The sequence below is a fragment of the Bradysia coprophila genome, chromosome IV, assembly GCF_014529535.1.
Source record: "Bradysia coprophila strain Holo2 chromosome IV, BU_Bcop_v1, whole genome shotgun sequence".
In the NCBI taxonomy this organism is placed as follows: domain Eukaryota; kingdom Metazoa; phylum Arthropoda; class Insecta; order Diptera; family Sciaridae; genus Bradysia; species Bradysia coprophila.
In genome coordinates this window covers 4,727,822-4,748,594 of record NC_050738.1, presented here as the reverse complement: position 1 = coordinate 4,748,594, position 20,773 = coordinate 4,727,822, and the positions used below count along the sequence as shown (strand labels likewise).

Genomic DNA, 20,773 nt, shown 5'->3' with positions numbered 1-20,773 from the left:
CTCGAACATTGAGCGAATATCCACCTTCCAATAAATTAATTGATATCCGAAGAAATTTCAGAAATAAATGCGTTCCCCATGCGAATAGAGCGAATACGTGTTGAGGCACTTTTCTCACCCATGTCAACACAACTTATCGAAAATTGATAAATGATGAAAATTCGTTTTGAAATTGCTAATGTTCCGTGAGAGATTTACAGAAGTTTAAGTATCAACGATTTAGTGCAGAGGCGCAACGTTTCTTCAAAATATCCGCTTGAAATTAAAATCTTCGACAAATGATATCATGTGTTAATAAAACATCTTTGTGTGCGCATTATATGCATTTTTTCTGACCGACTTGTGCTGATTAATTTGTATGGTTGAAAGGTCACGAAGATAATTTGTTTTATTTACATACTGTGGAGAGTATTTACAATTTATCACTTTAACAAATTAATACGAAACCAAACGGCAATTTTATACTACGAGTACTGTTAAGACTCATTTATCGTATCAGGTTTGGTTTGTAAGACAAGTGAAGTCTTATCATTATCACACAAAACTGCTGGCAATTATTAGGTAGTTTTTAGACTTTTTAGTCTCCATCAATACACTCTCTAGCAAACAAACTCCGTTTTGTCGCTGTCAAAATACCACCTTATTCCTTTGTTTTTAGATGAATACACTGTTGACTCAGTTCTAATTTTACATGTACAATGCAAAGGCTACGTTGCATTTTTACCACCTTAATAAATATAGTTAGTTTGCTAGTTTGCTAGAGAAATGTTTCATGACCACTATTTAACTATATAATCCAAGGTATAAGCACACTTCAATGTCTTAATTAAATCAGTACTGAACTTTCAAAGGGATCATCATCAATTACATTGAAGTTTATATAACTAATAGACAGTCCAACGATGGACTCTATTTACCCCCAATTGAGTGGACACTTCCTTGAATAATTAATTTCAATTAAGTCTGTAATCACCCATGTACCATACTTGTATGCATGTTATGTAAACGAATAAATTAAATGTTAACAAAATGCATGTTCAAAAGCATCTTCAACATGAACTCGAAATGATAAGAGTGTATGCATCTGGTGAGATAACAATTTCCTATACGAAAATGGCTGGTATAATATTTTTCCAGCAAACAATTTGAGCATTAACCCCCCCGTCCAATATCTCGTCAATTTTCATTATCTTATCACGAAAATTGAATCAATAAAAATTTAATAATAAGTAAAAATTGTTTCCAATAATCGGAAATAAATATTTATTTACTGAACATACGAATCAAACTTGTATATCAATTCAGTCCACAATACTGTACGAGTATACTACATGAGCTTGTTATATGGATGTTTGATTTCGGCATCGTTAATTGAACCGTATCAAATTGGTCGTGGTATCGTGAACATTAATGTTCTGTTGAATACTATTTGAAGCTGGAAGTAATAAAACGAATCCAACATTAAAGAGAAGAAAAAAGAAAATCAAACAACGGTGTGCTATGAACGATTGTTACATTAATTTGAAGGAAAGTAGGAAAATTAAACAAGGATTGTTATGGTAGAAGAGTTTGAGTTGTATCGTTGTTGTGAATAAATAGAAAGTTTGGCAAACTTCTATAGTTTCTGTGAAATACATTTAGTTGGTTCACTTTGACATGAACTCAAGGAAACAATTTGGAGGTAATTCACGTTAGTTTACATGCTATCTAAGTCGCAAGTCGTTCTTTCATTCGACACTTTTCAGCATGTAAAAGTTTTATCATAACTCGGAATGAAAATGAAAATTAACATTTAAGGTACCTGACCGTGATTTGTGGTATTGTGACAATTTTTAACTTTGTACGTCGTTTTCTTGAAATCCTTTGACATCCAGGAGTAAACTTTATAATGAAGATTGAACATTTGGCTTCGCAATTAATCAAAAATTAATCGATACTGTGAACGACATCTCAAATGTCTCACTGTCAAATTTTTCTGAGAATTTTATTGTGTCATTGCAAATAGGTTTGTTCCAAGGCCATATGAATTGTCAAATTTCATCCATATAACCATAACCTCAATAATACCTCTGTGTAAATCGCGTAGGCGACGTTGGTCGATTTGTATGAAATATCACGTAAGCGACGTTGCTATGGATGAAATTGTCGTTGTTCGGGTTGTCGAAGTTCGTGTTTACAGTTACTTGGAACAAACCTATTCACAATGACATTCTCTGAAAAAAATTACAGTGAGACATTTGAGATGTCGTTCAGGTTGCTAGGAATCTCGCGCCGCGTCATTCACAATAATTCACATTTTGACACATTTTGTATAAGGAAGATGTCACTTTGTGAAATATTGTGAATGACGCGGCGCGAGATTCCCTAACACCGTCGTTCAGGTGTTGAGGAATTTCGCGCCGTGTCATTCACAATAACCCCCAAAGTGACATTTTCCTTATACAAACTGTGTCATTTTGTCAATTATTGTGAATTATGCGGCGCGAAATTCCTAGCAGCCGTCGTTCACTGTATTTAAAGAATTTCTTTAACCTGTGACAGACGGCGAGCATATCACTAGTACAAAGATCGAATCTGTGACTTCCAATCGTCAAATATTTTCAAGAAATTTTTGCAAAATCTTCTACTTCATTTGTTAAAACATAAGTTTTGCTATATAAGAATGCATTAGTCAGAGCTAATCATTTACTGTTGTTGTCGTTGTAGATAACAGATGAATAGCCGTCCGTAACAGGTTAACTAAGTTTAATTTTTTAATTGGATCGAGATTTGCGTTATGGTGTCCGTGATTTGTGGTATTTTATATGAAATTCAACAGAGACCGATATATTTGGAGGTATCTACAGCGTCATACAAATTATACCGCAAATCAAGATCCAACATAACCGTGATTTGCGGTATATTTTATTTCACATTTTCGCATCCGCACATCACGGTCAGGGACCTTACATGTGTTTACTGACCTACACCTCCGATTAATTAAATTGACACTAACGTGACAACTGAACTTTTCAATTTGCAAATTTTGACTTTTGACTTGAACTTTTCAACTTTTTATACCTAGTTATGTTACATTATGTAAAGGGAAATATTTAAACTGATCATAAGGAAAACGTAAATTGATCACAGAGAAAATTTTCTTTTTACAAAGAACTTGACTTAAAAACTTGACAAGCAGTTCCTACAATCCTGTGACCAGAGAAGTATTTCCTTTTACAAAATTATTGAGAAAGCGAAATTTTCTTTCTCCTGCGATCAAATTCTATTTTTCTTGCGATCATTTTGTTGGTTTTCTGCTGATGATGACAGGAAGCATCGACCTTTCACACACGGAAAGCATACCACGGGAATAAATATTGAATCTGTTTCTTCAGCCAAGTGCTTGATACGAAATCTTTTACTTCACGTTGTACCAGATTAACCAGAGCTTCTTACTTACTTTTTGTCTGTGCTGCCGATAATAATTTATGACTAGCGCTGAAAATTGATTTTCCAATTTGAGAATACGACCTGATGTCAAAGGTGAAGTAAATGATTGGTATAAGGCATAGTGTTATAGTATTTCCTCCTCGACAAACTAGATAGCCAACAATTTTTCACTTTAAATAGTTTCATTATGAAACCCGACCGTTTCTATTAAAAAATTTTTAACTCGCGATAACTCGAAAACTGGTCGGGATTTTAGCAAGTTTGGGTAATCTGCTCATCTCTATATTTAAATCTCGTTCACGTACGAAAGTCTTTTCATTTTACGAGAATTCTACTCAACTTACTGACTTAAATTTATTCATAATTCGGATATTTTATATATCGATGAGAAAGCTTAACGTGCATAGTGCAAGCGTGCAACATCTCGATAACATATTTTTAAATTAAAACCGAAGCTTTAGTTACTAAAGGAGAAATCGTAAGACAATCGTAAATTTGAATTTCATCTATTTTCCGACGATTTTCTTTCTTTTTCTTTTAAATTTATCGAATTTTAGGACATTTTCGTGAAATATTCTTTTTAGTCTTTCAGGAAATCGTTAATGGGTCTCTTACGTTCAGTGATATTTCCCGAATAGCTAGAAATTTCCAATGTTACTCTTCACACCAAACTTTTTGCATTATGGAAATTTGATCATTTTCGTACAATTCAAGGGATTATCTAAAATTTATTTATCAATTTTGTTACTAACAAGATTTGATATTATCGCCAGTTATGTTCGTATTATACAAATTTTAACCGAAACTTCATTCCAACTGAGCTAACACAAACTTTGAGATTAAATTCGAATTCGGTATGCACCATGTGAAGCACCACATTTACATATCCGATGAAGACATATCAAACGGATTTACTATATGAATCTGCCTAAATCATGTGTACAAATGGGTGTATAATATTTTATGTGCAGCACAACGCTTCGGTATATGATGAGGCCGGATGTGATATAAATGAGGCAATAAAATGTGTAGATCGGTTATTCGTTTCTTTATGATGTTAACTGTGATTTATCAAAATATGATTTATGATTTATTTACTTTGATTTATGTGTGAACGGACACACATCTACACACACACAAATTGAAGCTTTATGCTTGTCACTTTTCTTGACCTCAACATATAGACATATTTATTACTTCGACAGGGTTGATATTGATATTTTCAGGTCGAAGAATAAACAATTCGCAAAATAATAAAATCCTAAAGGGGAATAAACTTGTTATATTTACAACAAACCAGAAATGACGAGCAAAAAAGGATGATGATGGCGCTATTTTCATCATCTCCTTCGTCACCTTACAGAACGAAACCAAAATTAGTTTTTCATTTCCTATGCTATTCAACTCCCTGAGTTGTTGACTTTGTAAATTTTGAACCATTCAGGGATGCCAGACGATTCGCCAATGTTAAAAATTAATTCAGATGAAAAATATTTAATTTAAATCACGGCTACGCAGGAAGGAGTGGCTGATTTACCGAAGGATCTTTAATTCAGATGTAGACTAAGATTTTGGAAAGTGAGAGCTGAGAGTAAATGTTAACAAACAATATATTTCAGAGGTAAGATCAGCAAGCACCAAGCCCCTATCTAGGTCCCTAATTTGCCTTTTGAAAAATGAACCGCTACTGCATGTTAACTTTACTATGTTGAATTTAAACCAGCGCCCATATCAGATCAGAGGAATAAAATTCCTGAAAATTCCTTCGTATCTCTAAAACAATAATAGATCGAGGTGCCTCCGTTGTTATATGGCCTTTTCAATTGTTTAGTTGCTACATTCGGTATGTAAGAGAAACCAGACTTCAGGAATTTTCGGGAATTTTAAAGAATTTTTGAAATGTTTCGGGAATGTAATTTTCTGGTTTCAACACATCATCATCGGCACTGACAAACCGTTACAGATCTTACCTGCTGTAGGTAACTTTGCAACCAGGTAATCTATGTTATCCTATACAGCTGTATTTGTTGTATGGAGAGCTACAGCTGTAAATAGCCTCAATACGAACAACACACACTCTACGGATAATAGCGGCAGAGTCAAAATGACCCAAAATTATATCGGCTAAATTTGAAGTTTTTGGACAAAATGATATATGGACGACTTGTTCATTATCAAAAATAAGGGGCACCTTACATACATCACTTTTCGATTGGACCACGGGTACCACCTGGAACCACTTGCAAAAATCAAGCAAAATTTCGACTCTGCCGCTATTATCCGTAGAGTGTGTTGTTTGTATTGAAGCTATTTATACAGCTGTTGTAGCTGTTGTAGATTACCTGGCGACTAAGTTACCTACAACAGGTAAGATTCTCAATAGTTTTTGTCAGTGTAAGAATGATAGAACTTGAAGAAATTGAAGCAAATGTCATCTGTTGTCGATTACAATGAGCAAAATAGACGACTAACTTTAGTCAAAGTTATCTTATACAATAGATAATGGTAAAATAACGTTCAAATTACTGAAGTTAAAGATTTAACATAAACCAGTTGAATCTCAAGATCAAAAGAAGTAATAGATTCGATTGATTATGGCTTGTTACTTGCTGTCAGTACAAGTATACAAGGACAAGGTTCAAAATATTTCGAGACATATCACTGCTTCTAGCAATAACATATTTGTAGGGACATGGTATCAGAAAAGGCTTTGAATTCCTTCCGTACATACAGGAGTTATTTCTTCGTGTGAGGTAAAAAACAGCACATTCAAGTGAACACGCATACATGTCTACGACTGCATAACCCATTAAGGCTTTTGGAATGCCTTGAACGGAATGCCTTGATATGAACTTATAATAGGAAAACCGAAAAAGCGTGTTAAAACCCTCTACAAAATTCATTCTATTTTCTAATTAATATGACTGCTATATTAACCTGTATTTATTGCATAAAACGAGTGACTATTTCGCTAACAAAAAAAATATTTAAGCTACACATTACGTACACACATTTTCGAAACATCAACCACCCTCACCATTCATTGCCACATAATTTTGCGTAGGTTGGGTTCAGTGAAGTTTACGTGTAATATGTAAATATTCATAAAATTATAATCCACTAACTTTCTGTAGCGACTATTAAGCCATGGATTTATTTTGATATGGTTCCAAATAATTTGCATTTTCATGGTATACTGATTAAACCACAAAAATTCAAAAATTACAAGTGCTAATGCCCATATATTTCATCTTCAATTAATACTTTGGGACATGCATGATTCCAACAATTTTGCATGTTTAATTGAAGCTTGTTTTTGTGCAGAGTCCTGTCATGGTATTATAGACCCAAATATGTTAAATCACTCTAGTCTAGTGATCTGTCCGAATCGCTTAAAACTTATACTTTTGTTACATTTTATTAGCTTTAGCTTAGTTTTTTGAAAATCCTGTGTTTCGCTCTAAAATTGGAGGGCGATAATAATATTAGCGCTACTTTATTCGAGCGCAATCACAATGTGTTCAAGTCATTTTATCAATAAAAACAAACAATTATTTTGATTTTCGATGAAAATACTCTCATTAGAGGTTATCTGTTATCGACAACAATGACCGACCAATAAGCAATGACCTCTAGCAGAAGTCGTGTTATACAGCAAAATGGTTGCTAAAACAAATGAAGTAATAGTACTTTATTTCATATGTAGTAGGATCCTCGAGCGACAGCGAGAATCCTACTACATATGAAATACAATGCTTTATTGCATGAGCGAAAACGAGACAACAACATATGACTGTTTTGACAGCAACCTATTAATGTATGAATTAGCGCTCTAGATAAGTAATTTTTCGGGGAATCACACCGCGAATGCAATAAAAGATTTTTTTCAATCTGTTGGTTGACAAAATTAAACGAACCGACACTATGGAATACGTATGAACATTTAATTAATTGTTCGAACCGAGATGTTTATCAGTCGAACCGAGCATAATTTGGTTAGCAGTACATAGTTCAACAACGTTTTATTTAACTCAGTGATGCAAGACTTTTTAGTCCAATCATATAGTTACTTTTTAAGCATTTTGCAGATATCTTACAACCTCACCTTTATCCAATTCACCTCACCTACCTCGTTCACATCAAAAAAAATGTATCTGATTGCTTCCATCGACGTTTCCATTAAAATAGCCATCGTAAAATCACGAATCTGCTTAACATTTTAAAAGTTTTTCATCTCCTAATTTAAAATTATTTTCTTCATAAGATAAAATAGGTACTATAATATTGTCGAAATAGATACACTGTGTATACGTCGGTGTCTATAAACCAGAGGATACAAATAAATCACCATCAAAAACGAGCAGGTCAAAATTGCACCCGTAACCATATTTCCTGGATACGGGTGTTAATATTGATTTTTTTCTCTTCTGCTGTCCATTCACATTTCGTTTAAGAGGAAGCATATGGCTCTGAGAGGTATGAGTTTGGTAGAAATTTTAGAAAATATTTCGAAAATGTTTTTGCTTTGGATCTTCGATATGAAAAATATTGCTTGTAAAGGAATGTGTTGTTTGCAGTCTGAATTTTTAAACTCATAACAGCATCCGAATCGGAATATAAGATGTCTGATCTATTGGTTATGTTTGGTCGACTAAATTCCGATATTTTCATTCTGTGGAAATTGATTTCGTATTAGGGTATTTGCTGGCATTTAGTTCTTTAAAAAAAATCCGGATCTTTGAGGTGCTGCACTTTAATAAATTAATTAATAAATGGAACTGGACAGTGGATCCAAGCCCCGTTCAAAGTACAGGAGGCTATTTTAGATTCAAAGTAGCGTTTGCAGTTCGTAGCGGGAGTAGAGAGGGATTCCTTTGAAAACGTACGTGTGTTCCTAGTGCCAGGTGATCGAACACCAAAAACATGCACTTTTCTTATTTTTTTCTTCTCTCATATGCATTTATTTCTAACATTTATGTAAATCAAGGATAATTGATTGCTTCGACCGTGCCAATTAGAGAATGCAGTACCGGGCCGGTTCTTTGGAACCGGTTCTCGGTACTGAAATTGGGTAACCAGTAAATTTTTTTACATTTTTAAGGGAGTTTCAACATGTTTCATACTGAAAAATACGATTTTGTGACTTCTCCCTCTCTGAACGCCTATTTTTGCCTCTTGTCTGGCCGGATTATTAAATGTCGAAATAATTGGCAAGTTTTTAAAATTATTCGGAACGGAACGGTACCCACTCAATAGTTATTCTCATGCTTCAATGCTTCATGCCGATCAATTAGCGAAATTGCTTAAAATCAATCAGGTATACCTGTATACACAAACAATTATTATATGACAAGGGATAAAAAGATGAAAAGTAGAGTTTTCGCGTAAATTTTGTAGGCCCGAGGCGGAGCTGAAGTCATTAAACACAAGGAAATTAGACTTTTCAACTTTAATCCAGAGATTTGTAATGGATTAAAAGTTTTTCTTGTTAACGTTTCGTTGCTTTCCATGTTTTATTACTATTTAAGTGTTTGAAGAGCTTCTGTCACGCATGGAGACAGCTACCGAACAGGAAAAGTGCTTATTTATAGGAACCGGTTCCAGATTAAAAAGAACCGTGTTACGGTTCTCGAAGGACCGGTTCTGGTACCGGTTCTGCATTCTCTATAGATAGGGATGATATACGAATGCTACATAGTAGTGCAGGGTGTCAATGGCAAGATAATTATACGTACTTTCGGATGCATAAGAATAGGGTTCCCATTCGTCCTCTTTTTAGAGGACATGTCCTCTTTTTTCGTCTCGTTCTTCTTTTTTACAAAAATTCTAAGAACATCACTTTTTTGATGAAAACGTCCTCTTTGTCTTCTTTTTTCAGGTCTTCTTCTTTTTTAAGTAAATTTAATACTTAAAAAACGAAAAATTTTCGCTGCGCGGCATTAACTAATAATCTTCTCTGTCAGATAATACAACAAACTCTTCACATAAAAAAAAAATTTCGCTCGCTCCGCTCGCATTCTTTACCTAATCCTTTCCTTACATTAAAACAAAAGTTAGTAATTTTACAAGAAAGAAAATAGTGTAACGTTTGTGAAATACCAAAGATCACGCAATGATAAGGTAAAACGAATTCTGTATTCAGATAATATGGAGTGGATGTTATCACTGAGAAGGAATCGAAAAGAATATCAGGACTATTTCAGTGCATTTTTGAATTTTTTGTTTTCAGCATATGAACTGTGGTTGTGGTGTAAATTACACATTGCACAAAGTGAATGTACAGTCGTTGTAATTCCGCGTCAGAAATTCACTTTTCGTCCTCTTTTTTGAATGTGAAAGCGTCCTCTTTTTGTCCTCTTTTTTGACGCCGAAATGTCCTCTTTTTCAAAATTGAAAAATGGGAACCCTACATAAGAACCATTAGAAGTTCGTCCAAAGTATTCAAATTTTTACTACTTTGTCAACCCAATCAGACTTTATCGACGACTATGTAGCGTGCGTGTATCTGGAGGTTATTTCTTTAGAAAAATGCATGTTTTTGGTTTTTGATGACCACACAAGCATTGACGAATTTTTTTGACGGTGGCTTTGACCAATACCTTTCAGGGCACATACGAAAAAGTCCACTGGAAAATGCGTCTGATTTCGGTTGCCTCCTTTTCGAGTTATATCGGCTTTAGAAGGATAAATATGTCAAACCAGTGCGCTGAAACAAGTTTCAATATAGTAGAAACCTCATGAGACATAATTTTGTTATAATTTAGTAGTTAAAAGTGAATATCGATCCAGTGATGAACTTGTTCAAACGAAATGTTATATTTATAAGTTTGCACACCATCAATTTTAAATAAGCCATTAACCTCTCTTGCCAATCTTATCCCTTATCACAGTAATAAATTATCGCAGTGCCAACTTAAGACTATCGGAAATATATGTATTCCATTTCTGGGTGCATGTTAAATGAAAACACAATTTTCCGAGTCAAATGAATAACATATCGTATCTATAGGCATATAATGCCTAATTTAAACTATTTCAATCACACACACCCAAAATTAACCAACAGCAGCCACATATTACCAACCAAAACATTTTCGCTATCCCCTAAGGGTGAGTTGTTTTGTTGAGTTTATTTTGTGCGGTATCAGCGAGAAGTAATACAGTTTTACACCTCATTTTGTATATAAACACATATCATTTCGTATTAAAGCGCTCTTGGGGTTGAATCTATTAATTTATAATAAATTCAAAATTATTTGATTTCAATACGGATTTGGGATGTTTGGTATACACTCATGGTTTGTGTTTTATGCAAATTTTCTATCGCTTTCATCGCTTTTCGTTGTGAATTAATTTGAAATACAAACATAATAACTTTGGGAAATTATATAAATTTACGTGTAAAGGTAAACACTGCATACTACTGTCACACATTCAACCCAAAATTTATAGAATTTTTGGTCCAGTGGGTACAATTTTAAATAATGTCGCAGTATGTACAATAATATGTAAGCGAAAGCGTCGCAAAAATAGTTTTGTAATTCATAATGTCAGATCTACCGTAAAGGCCCTCCCAGCGTTTTTGGCAACCAGCCTAAAAAACAAAGCTCCACCGTCGATAAATGTTTATTGAAGTTCAACCAGTTTAACACTGCCGTCAGTTTTATATTTCATTGAAAAACGAAAATGCCAAAAATTTTACTCGGTACCGCTGTAGAATTGTATTAAAAAAACGATCCATTAGGCAGGGCCGAACTGGCTACCCTACGACTGCTCGGACAATGCTGTGCATCTTCTTGCGGTCAGCGGTCAATCGGACGACGCCCGATTGCCCAGTATGGCCAGTCCGGACCTGCCAGAAAGGAACATATGCTACCAAAACCTGTTCGTATATCCTTAACATTTAACGTATCTTCCTATAGATAGACTTTTAAAGTCTATCCATTGTAGGAGTTATAATACACAATGAATGGATTTGAAAAGTCTTTGTCATGAATATTCAAGTCTAAAAAGAAAGTTATTTGTCTCCCCGCTGTAAACATCGGTGAATTTATTCGTGTCTTTTGTGATTTTTCGTTCCGTTAATTTCATTTTCAAACTTTAGATGAAAATTGAAATCGTGATCGGAAAATTAAAAAACAAAACAAAAATTTGGTAAAGAAATTACGTTTTGTAACGATTTTGTTACAAACATTTTTAACTTATAATCAACCATTATTTTTGAGGCGTAAATTCAGGCCACCTGTAAAGTTAAAAATCGAATAATTGAAGGACATTCAGTCTACGAATTTTTGTTAAAAGTTCCAACCATTGGTTTTCTGTTGACGTTTTTTTTATATATTTTCAAAGCATGGATCATGACGCCAAAGAACAATGAAGCTAAAACTACGGAATTTAGTTTTCCGACTTTCTTGGCAGTGAATTTTAAACAGAAAAGTTTCATGAGAATTTGAGACCAATGAAAGACATGAAGTCATATGAATAATTTCGAGTTCAGATTTCGTTTCTTTTATGTTTTGGTTTTTTGTCCTCTTGTCGAGTTCCCTGTGATCTGTTTCTTCACAGAATTCACTTAGTTTTATTAGGATTTATGATCTTATAGGAAAAGGATGATCAAACTTTTTTTTTTTTTTTAATTTTAATTTATTTATTAATCGTAGGATATGTTTTATTTGACAAGGAAAGGTGGTCAGGCTTAGCCGTCATTCCGACCTGTAAAACCTTGTATCTTTTTAAAGTACAGATAACAAATTACAAATAAAAAATTTCTTCCAAAGGCTTTTCTGCGGAGATGGTTCCAATTATGCAACTGGCGTTGTATCGTTGTATGGCCATAGAAATTTTTTGTATCAGATATGATTTTGATTTTTTATCTCCGCTAATCTCTTGTAATTTTGATCCAATTTTTTCTATGAAATTTTTTGATTCTGTACTCCATGGGCCCATGGTTTCTACCGCGAAAGCTAGTAGAATATAATTATTAGTAGAAGTTAAATTAGAATAATGTTTATGTTTGTTAAATGCTGCAGTATTAGCGAGTTCTCCAGCCTTTTTAGATGTTTTCGATAGATAAGAGTCGGCAAAGGTGTCTACACAAGTAGCGTCCCAAACGAGGGGTTTTCCTTTGAACCAAGGTGTTAACGTCACGCCATGCCATCTGGTCTTTTACCGTCATTTCTAGATAAACCTATTGGTTCTAATTTGTTAGGAACATGCAATGATAAAAGAGCACGACTAATTATATCATTAAGCTCTGCGTGACGTTGATATCTTCCGGCGCTTTTCTGGCAGCTGAGGCCGTGTAAGCCTTTTGGAGACACCAGAGATCCGCATATGCAATGATGTACTGAACATATGTTACATCCTAGACGCAACCCAATACAAATTCTGAGAGAATTATTGTCCATGAAAGTTCCAATATTCGAAGAAGGAATTGAATGTAGCCAGGCGTTAGATTCTTTACATTGTAAAGCCTGAAAACGTGCTAAATCAACCTTAGAGGTAAATTTTAAATTCGTTTTGATTATTCGTTGAATGTTGATAAGATCCCAAGCCTTTTGTGAGGACTTCAAAGAAGGTTCATGAACATTGAAACCTTTCCATTTCTCTAAAGCTTCATCGAATCTAATGGAAAAGGCCTCGTCGTGAGAATTTACGATACGAGAGACGAGGCCCTTAACACCAAATGAAGAGCTGAGGAAAGCCGGTAAGGAAATGTCCTGTAGTCTTCTTATTCCGAGACCACCAAAGTTAATAGGCAAAGTAGCTTGTGTCCACTGTTTGTTATCTAAATCAACGTTCAGAATCGTTTCCAAAAGTTCTTTGACTTCGCCATCATAAGCTGAAAGGAAATCAGCAAATTTCCAAGCAGGAGACGTTCTCACTAAATAAGTTAATTTCGGAATAGCAAAACAGTTACGTAAAAGGTATAATGACGTATGTGAATTCAAAATTTTTAAGCGTTCAAACATAACCCTCAATTTACTCAATACTTTTCCCGCAAACTTGAAAAAACCTTCTTCGAAAATTGGCGCACCGAGCAGATTCAAATCCTCCTTAGTTACAATGCGAATGCCAGGACAAAGATCATTGAATTTCGAAACAATTTCTTCGTCAACTGAGCCTGAACAAACTAGTGTGATAAAAGATTTTACCCCATCAGGCCCGAACTGGCCATAGGGCCCAGTAGTGCAGGTCCATAAAAAATTGTGGAACAAATTTTTTTTCCGGAAAATAGAAAATCGTTTTTCCGGCCATTCATATGAAAACCTTCAAAGTCGAATATATCCGAAAATACAATATTTTTTTGAAAAATTTCTTCTGTTCTAGTAAGTATGGCTCATTACCGATATTTCATGGAAGAACTTTTTTTTTTTGAAGGAGGCGGAATGGAGTCGGTATTAGGGTTCTCCTAAAAAGTCCAGGAAAATTTAGCAACTGACGATTTTTCTTGTTTCTGTCTGAATTCTCTCGATGGTTAAGGTAATAGCATAAGAAAAAAGCAGGAGAGAACCAGAAAAATCGTCAGAATTCCTTGCAGTTCTATAGTTCTAGGATTTGGAAGGCAGTGGACCATAAAGACGTCACTTATTTTTAGGAACTGACCTTTGGTGACTTCAAACTTGTTAAAAGTCCAAATGTTAGACGAAAAGGAAGTGCTAGAAACGTCGGGATTCGACATTATTTTGGATGGGTTACTCCATAAACAGTCACAAAAAAAAAATTCCATCTTGGAACGGGACCAAAAAAATAGTTTTGTCACACGAAAAATTTGCAACGGTGTTTGACAACCGTCGCCTGCACTATTCCTCCTAATATGTACACACAGTGTACGTGTACAGCAATGTGTATTTTAACCTTTTATAAACGATTGAGGCAGTTACTTCATTCGTATCAAGTATAGGTCCGTTGATATCAACTCTTCTTTACTTATTCAATTTTACTATTTTATGTGTCATCGTTGTCGATAACAGATGACAAGCCCTTTTAATTTTTTTTTTAAATATCATTGTCATTCATCGGAACTCTGAAATGATGTATAAGTAAATTCTTCCTAAGGGAAAAGCTTAAAGAAAAATCAACAAACCACAAAAATGATCTGTCCTAAAAGACCCTCATATTGGTAATCTGTATTTGAAATTCGGCTTTTTCCTATTACTTTTAAGTGGTTATAAGGAAAGAGTTTATAAGACAATTGTTGTAGCTTTAAATAAAAAGAATTTGAGTTGATCTTCTTTCCATTATACGGTCAAAAGTTTATCGTCCGAAAAATTCTTCTTGGCATGAAATATAAACAGAAAATGGTTTCGACCTGTCGATTTAATATGAATTGACTATTAAGAATTTAATGTTGGATTACATTGAATAAAAACGAAAACGCCCACACAAAAGTCTTATCTCTAAATCGGTTCATCGGTGAATAAAATAACGGAAAATAAAAATATCTCCACTTAATTACTAACAACATGAATCGTTATCATCGTCTTTTGCCATCGAATCAGAATAAGATTTCCAGTGAAAACGAAAGCAAAATAAATAACTCGCTTTATGTTTAAACACAAAACAACAACAAAGAATTTTTGCTTTTGATTTTCGTTTTAAAATATTCTCTCTCTCTCTCACACACACACTTTGGAACTTTATACTTTGAAATTGTTTTTCTTGCGTTGAATGGCTTCTGTTTTGATTACTTCTCTGTATTTGATATAGATAAATTGTCTTCAATCAGAAATTAATGTACAACAATAAACCGTCTGTTTAAGGTTTTTCAATGAAGATGAATGGCACCGAAATGAATTTTTGCTTAAATCGTATTTTATAAAAATTGAGAGAGAAGAATGAGGAAAATTAAAGTAGTGACAGTCTCAAATGTACAGCTGTGCAGAGCTTATGAAATATCTACTGTGAAGAGGAGGATTAGCTATAAGGGAGCGTCAATATATTACGGAAGCACTTGAGTGGGTGGTTCCGAAAAACGAACAAAAGAGTTGCTTAGGTTTCCCGTTGTGCCGGGATCAACGAACTTACATAGGCTAATATAGACTTTATGTTGATTTCGCATTTTTTGTCAATATTCACCTGCTATCAGTATAATAAAACTTCTTTGGCATGACTCCTAAAGGTGACCGTAGGCCAAGCATGCTTATATAAACGTTCCCCAATTTCAAAAATGTCTTTGTTTTGAACTTAAGGGATCATTGCTAACAACAGCTTTGAAGGGATATTTTTGAAATGTGTCTAATATTTCGTTTCACTGGCATTACAATTAGATTTTGAAATTGTGTTTAAATTATGAAACGAGACCACAGCTCACCAATAAACCGACTATTGGCGAATATTGGCCTAATTGACCTAGTATAGAAACGGGCAATCATATCGCGATAATGTTCTAATATAAAGGTAAATCAAAATAAAATGATCAATTCTAAGGATTTTCAGTGCATCATGATTCGAAAACAAGTATAGATTTTACATGGCTAACATGTAAACTGTTCTATGACATTTGCAGGGTTTATTCTGTAAAAAAAAACTCAATGGCTCGAATAACCGGCATAAACGTGTGCTTGAACATTTGACTAAGCCGACCACATCGCTAATTTTTGTCATATTATTAAAGCTTTGTTCATGTAATTCATGTGCAATAATAGACCTAAGTCGACAAGTTAGTTTAGCTAGATGCTAAAGAAGATAAAATGGAACTTGTTAACCAACAGTAGGGTTAAAAGAAGAAAAAAACAATAAAAGAAAAAGTTTCTCAATGATGGGGGAAGGTGAAACGAACGCTGTAATTCACCCTTATTGGCATTTCTCATTTATCCCCCAGGTAGAGACAGAGCACAGCATAGCAGAGCTTTGAGAGAAGCAACTGAATATAATTGTTGAAAATTCCTTTAACTTTTCACAGACCCACGGCATCCGATACTTATACAGTCGATAACGGATGAGCCGTCCTGCAAAAGATTACCTTGCGCTGTAAACCATTTCAATTGACACATGTCATGTTATTAAGCTCTCAGCAATAACCCGATACTATGCCCACACTTATGCGCAGTCATTTGTTAAAAGCCTTTCCAAGGGTAAACTTGAGTTTTGTTTCGTTTTGTTGCAAATATTTTCGTTAGTTTTCTTTATTGTTTCAATAAAAATGGAAAGTGCAGCTCATACAACACGCGGTTAGTTCAATTTGAAATTAAACTAAAAAAAAACTTTTTGTTTTTGTTGGCGTAGAGTAGAAGTTCTCCATTGATCTTCGTATTTTCCTTTCCGTTTCAGTAACTAAATCAAAAAGAGCGGGAACTGTAATTCCTGTCGCCCGTATCGAAAGAAAGTTTCGCAAAGGGCATTACGCAAAACGCATTAGTACAACCAGTGCCGTATATACGGCCGCAGTTTTAGAGTATCTTTGTGCTGAAATTCTCGAATCGGCTGGAGACATTACCTCTGAAAGCAAAAGAGTTCGCATCACTCCGCGGCACATAATGCTGGCCATTGAAAATGACGAAGAGTTGAAGGAGTTACTGAAGGACGTGCAAATCCCGGAAGCGGGCGTATTGTCGAATATTCATCCGGTTCTATTGAGAGCACAATCCGAAAATTCAGCTCATCCGGCTGCATTGAGCCAGGAGTTGTAGTTGTCAAAAAGTGTCGAATTTTTGGTTTTCTTTTCTATTTTCCATCATTGCTGAGCAGTGCAGTTTAAGTTTTTTGTTGAATCGTTGAATATATTGTTAATGTAATCAGCAATCAAAATTTACAAGTTTAAAATAAATTATTTTTCTTGCATCCTTTACGAAATGTGTATAAATTTTAACCGGTCCATTCGATTAAAACAGAATTAGTCGGCAGCGGTCAAAACTCACGTGTATGGTCTCATTATAAGGTAAATGCAGAGAGCAACAGAGAATGAACTAAAAACGAGCCATCAGAACAGTCGGAGCGTTTGCTGCGACTGAGCCCCGTACAAACCCGTATATCTATTGCGTACGTGACCCTAGTGCGTCTGTCACCCTACTTTGACCGTAAGCCTATTGCGCCGGTTAATGTAGTTAAAGTAAAATTATTATGTAATGTGTACATCTTACAAATTGCGCATAGCGCAATTACGAAGCCCCGTACGACGTTCCTTTCAAATGAAACAAAAATTTCAAATCGCCCTAAAATTTTATTTTTTTGAAGGGCCTAGTATCGGCCTCAGTCCGAGGACCCAAATTTAAAATTTTTTTCAACTAAATTCTATTCGGCCTTTGATTACCTTCCAAATGAAACAAAAATTACGAAAAACAGATGAAATTTGCTCGAGTTATATGTAAAATACACATAGGGCCCTAGTAGCGGCCTTAGGCCAAGGACCCAAATTTAATTTTTTTTTCAACAACATTCTATTCGGCATTCGATTACCTTCCAAATCAAACAAAAATTACGAAAAACGAATGAAATTTACTCGAGTTCTATGTAAAATACACATAGGGCCCTAGTAGCATTTCACTTCTAAGGCCCTAAATCACGGTCCACTCACCCGATTTTAAAAAACTTTTTTTTCCTGGATTGGTATTGACAATACCTATCATTTGCCGTGTCATTTACATTTCCATCGTTTATTTTGCCATAAATATCACCAAAAGACCTTAAATCACTTAGGTGGCCCTAACTCACAAAGGGCCTACCCGAATATGCCCATCTTCGAACTTAGCCTCACTATTTCGACTATCTTTCAGGGAAAACATTTTTTGAAATCGGATTTGATTTACTCAAGATATCGACGTGACAGACGGACAGACGGACAGACAAAATTTTTATTGCAGATTCGTCATCTATGAACATAGGCAAACACTTTGCCCTTACCGTTTGCTTCGAATTCCATCAATTACACACGGCATCGTAATCCCATAAGCCCCTTTGTACGTCGTACGGGGCTAAAAATGGCAGTGGTATTATGTGCGAGAGCAGAGGTTCAATCAATCAGACGATGACATGCCTCATTTAAGTGAATTAATTTCCGAATTGAGTAAGTAGCTCTAGGCACTAGTTCACTGAAAAGATCATCAATCGATAATAGGGTGGGTCAATTTTATCATCTTTAAAATCTACATCCAGTGGCTTGGTTAGCTGGAAGAAAATGAACTTGTGGCATCATTACTTTTTCGTTTCTGCACACTTTTGAGTATCCCACATTCATTTGAAAATCTGATTTTTTCATATGGAAAATCGATTTTTCATACGAACTTTATTCATCCGTGGGAGTGAGTGGAAACGAAAAAGTATTGATGCGACAAGTTTATTTTCTTCCAGCTACACAAGCCACTCGATGCGGACTTTAAAGTTGGTAAAATTGAACCACCCTAATTCATAAATATGATGAATACATATATGATGATATCGAGTTTAAGAAAATATCGATAATCGATCCTGAAAAAATAATCGATATTATATCAATGGAACGAATTATCGAGCATGCCTGGAGTAACATTAAGCGGCAGATGGAAACGGGATGTCTCTCCGACCTTACACTAATAATTTCCAGATCTATGATTCGTCAGTACTTATAATTCCTCGAGTCGTTTAAGTCTTTCTGAGTACATTTTTTAGAGTTATGGGCCTTCAAAAGTAACCAATTCCTCCGAGATGACAAAAAAAAAATTCCACGTGAAGACATCAGACCTTCATCATTACAAGAATGGCTCACTTTAACATTCAACCGTGACACACCATCAGAAGTGTTAAAAGTAGGACCTGTCGCGCTTGACAAGGCTTAGTAGAGATAGGGAGGTGCACGTGATTTGGATGATGAACGGGAAGGAAACGAAGGATCAGCAGATCTGTGTTTCGTCCCAAACTGATAAATCTAAAAAAAATCAACCATTTAAACGATCTCATAGAAGAAACAGAATTTATTTGAAACATCGGTAAAGAACAAACATCTTGGCAAACAGAAAATCTCATTCATCTGAATCGTAAGCGTCCGTGTCATCACCGTCGACAACATCGTCGAATGCATTTCTGAATTTCCGATAGATTTTATAATCTCCAACTGTCTTACCATCCTCCAGCAGTTGATTGTAGAAGAAGATTTTCAGATTGATTTTCTTCAGTTTTCTTTTCTGCTCAATCAATCGATTCAGATTCTTTCGGGCTTTGTAGTACGATACGTGTACGTGTTTGTGTTCATCCAGATGCAATTCACGTAAACCGGTCAATTGAACCAATATCCGAACGAAAAGCGAGTGTGGACTGCTCGTCCTGAACACTTCAACATTTTCGAATTCTTCCATATTTCGAGGCACAGATTGGATCTGAAGCTCTTTGATCGACTGGGTGTGTACGAAATGGATCGTACCTAAGTCTTCCTCACAACCGAAAATCTCCAATTTCGGACAATCAACCGTTAAGCCTCTTCGCGAACCAGTCGAGTAAATGTAGAGAATGCGAAGGACTGGCAGTGATATTGTCGTGTTTTTCGGATTCACCACTGGCAGTTCGAGATGTTCCAATGCAGTTAATGTGTTGAGGATGCTTAAATCCACCTTCGCCTTACTTCCCCAACGGAAAATCAGCACACCCTCCAGTTTCAGACGAGTCAACGAATCCAATCTCAACGGAATGTTCTGGATCAGCTTTAGATCCGAGTTACGGAACATAATGTCTTTATCAATGGGTTTGTCTATGTAGAAAAATGTGTCCACCATCACACCGCATTCATCTTCATCATTGTAAATAACCAGTTCGTTGACCCGGTACCGAGGCATGTACTCGTCAATTGCAGATTTCCACCGTTTGTTCACCTGAAAAAACAGTCATTCATTTGAGTCAAATTGCTGATGGTGTGCATCGCAAGGCACAACAAATTCGTGCAGCAAAATTCGAAATTTTCTCAACTGTCAAGTCAAAGCGCGAAAAACACTTCCATCAAAATGAAATAACAACGAAAAACATGTTTAGCATACCCGTCTACATCTCATGAACGTCTTGATGGCCAAGTGTTTGAATATTTCATTCAACACGTCGTTTGGTAGGTCGTCAATATGCTTCTGCTTAACATCAATCTTTCGCTTTTTGGTTTTACTCGCCATGGTGCTGATAATTAACTGTGATTTAAGACGTTAATTTGACTGCGTAAAATGTTCGATGTCTCAATTGTTTACATCAGTCTTCACAACCGATTTTAGATAAATAATCGTGGTTGTCACAGCAATAGATGAATAGAATCAGTCAATGTTACTCTGTCCAACATTAATTCGCGTGTTTGCGGAGTCAAATAATTCACTGGGCTGTATCAAATTAATCGTGTACGATTACTACGCACTACATGCGACAACTACATCGCAACACAATAAACAAAATGTTTGTT

At 35.2% G+C, this 20,773-nt stretch overlaps 2 protein-coding genes across 2 annotated transcripts; one reads left to right on the top strand and one right to left on the bottom strand.

Moving 5' to 3' along the window:
• The first annotated feature begins 16,460 nt into the window (after positions 1-16,460).
• LOC119085928 (histone H2A-beta, sperm-like) lies at positions 16,461-17,218 on the top strand. The gene is made up of 2 exons (XM_037196480.1): positions 16,461-16,601; positions 16,702-17,218. Exons 1-2 carry the CDS (start codon positions 16,574-16,576, stop codon positions 17,058-17,060), a joined length of 387 nt encoding a protein of 128 aa, XP_037052375.1. The 5' UTR covers positions 16,461-16,573; the 3' UTR covers positions 17,061-17,218.
• A 2,080-nt stretch (positions 17,219-19,298) lies between these two features.
• LOC119085927 lies at positions 19,299-20,773 on the bottom strand. The gene is made up of 2 exons (XM_037196479.1): positions 20,370-20,773; positions 19,299-20,207 (listed from the first exon to the last, which is right to left on the bottom strand). The coding sequence occupies exons 1-2, from the start codon at positions 20,493-20,495 to the stop codon at positions 19,365-19,367; spliced, it is 969 nt and encodes a 322-aa protein (XP_037052374.1). The 5' UTR covers positions 20,496-20,773; the 3' UTR covers positions 19,299-19,364.

Bases quoted from the DNA above. Each gene is read 5' to 3' on its own strand.
- LOC119085928 (XM_037196480.1), top strand. From the start codon at position 16,574: ATGGAAAGTGCAGCTCATACAACACGCG. The intron at 16,602-16,701 runs GTTAGTTCAATT...TTTCCGTTTCAG, and splicing joins TGCAGCTCATACAACACGCG to TAACTAAATCAAAAAGAGCG.
- LOC119085927 (XM_037196479.1), bottom strand. From the start codon at position 20,495: ATGGCGAGTAAAACCAAAAAGCGAAAGATTGATGTTAAGCAGAAGCAT. The intron at 20,208-20,369 runs GTATGCTAAACA...CTGTTTTTTCAG, and splicing joins CGTTCATGAGATGTAGACGG to GTGAACAAACGGTGGAAATC.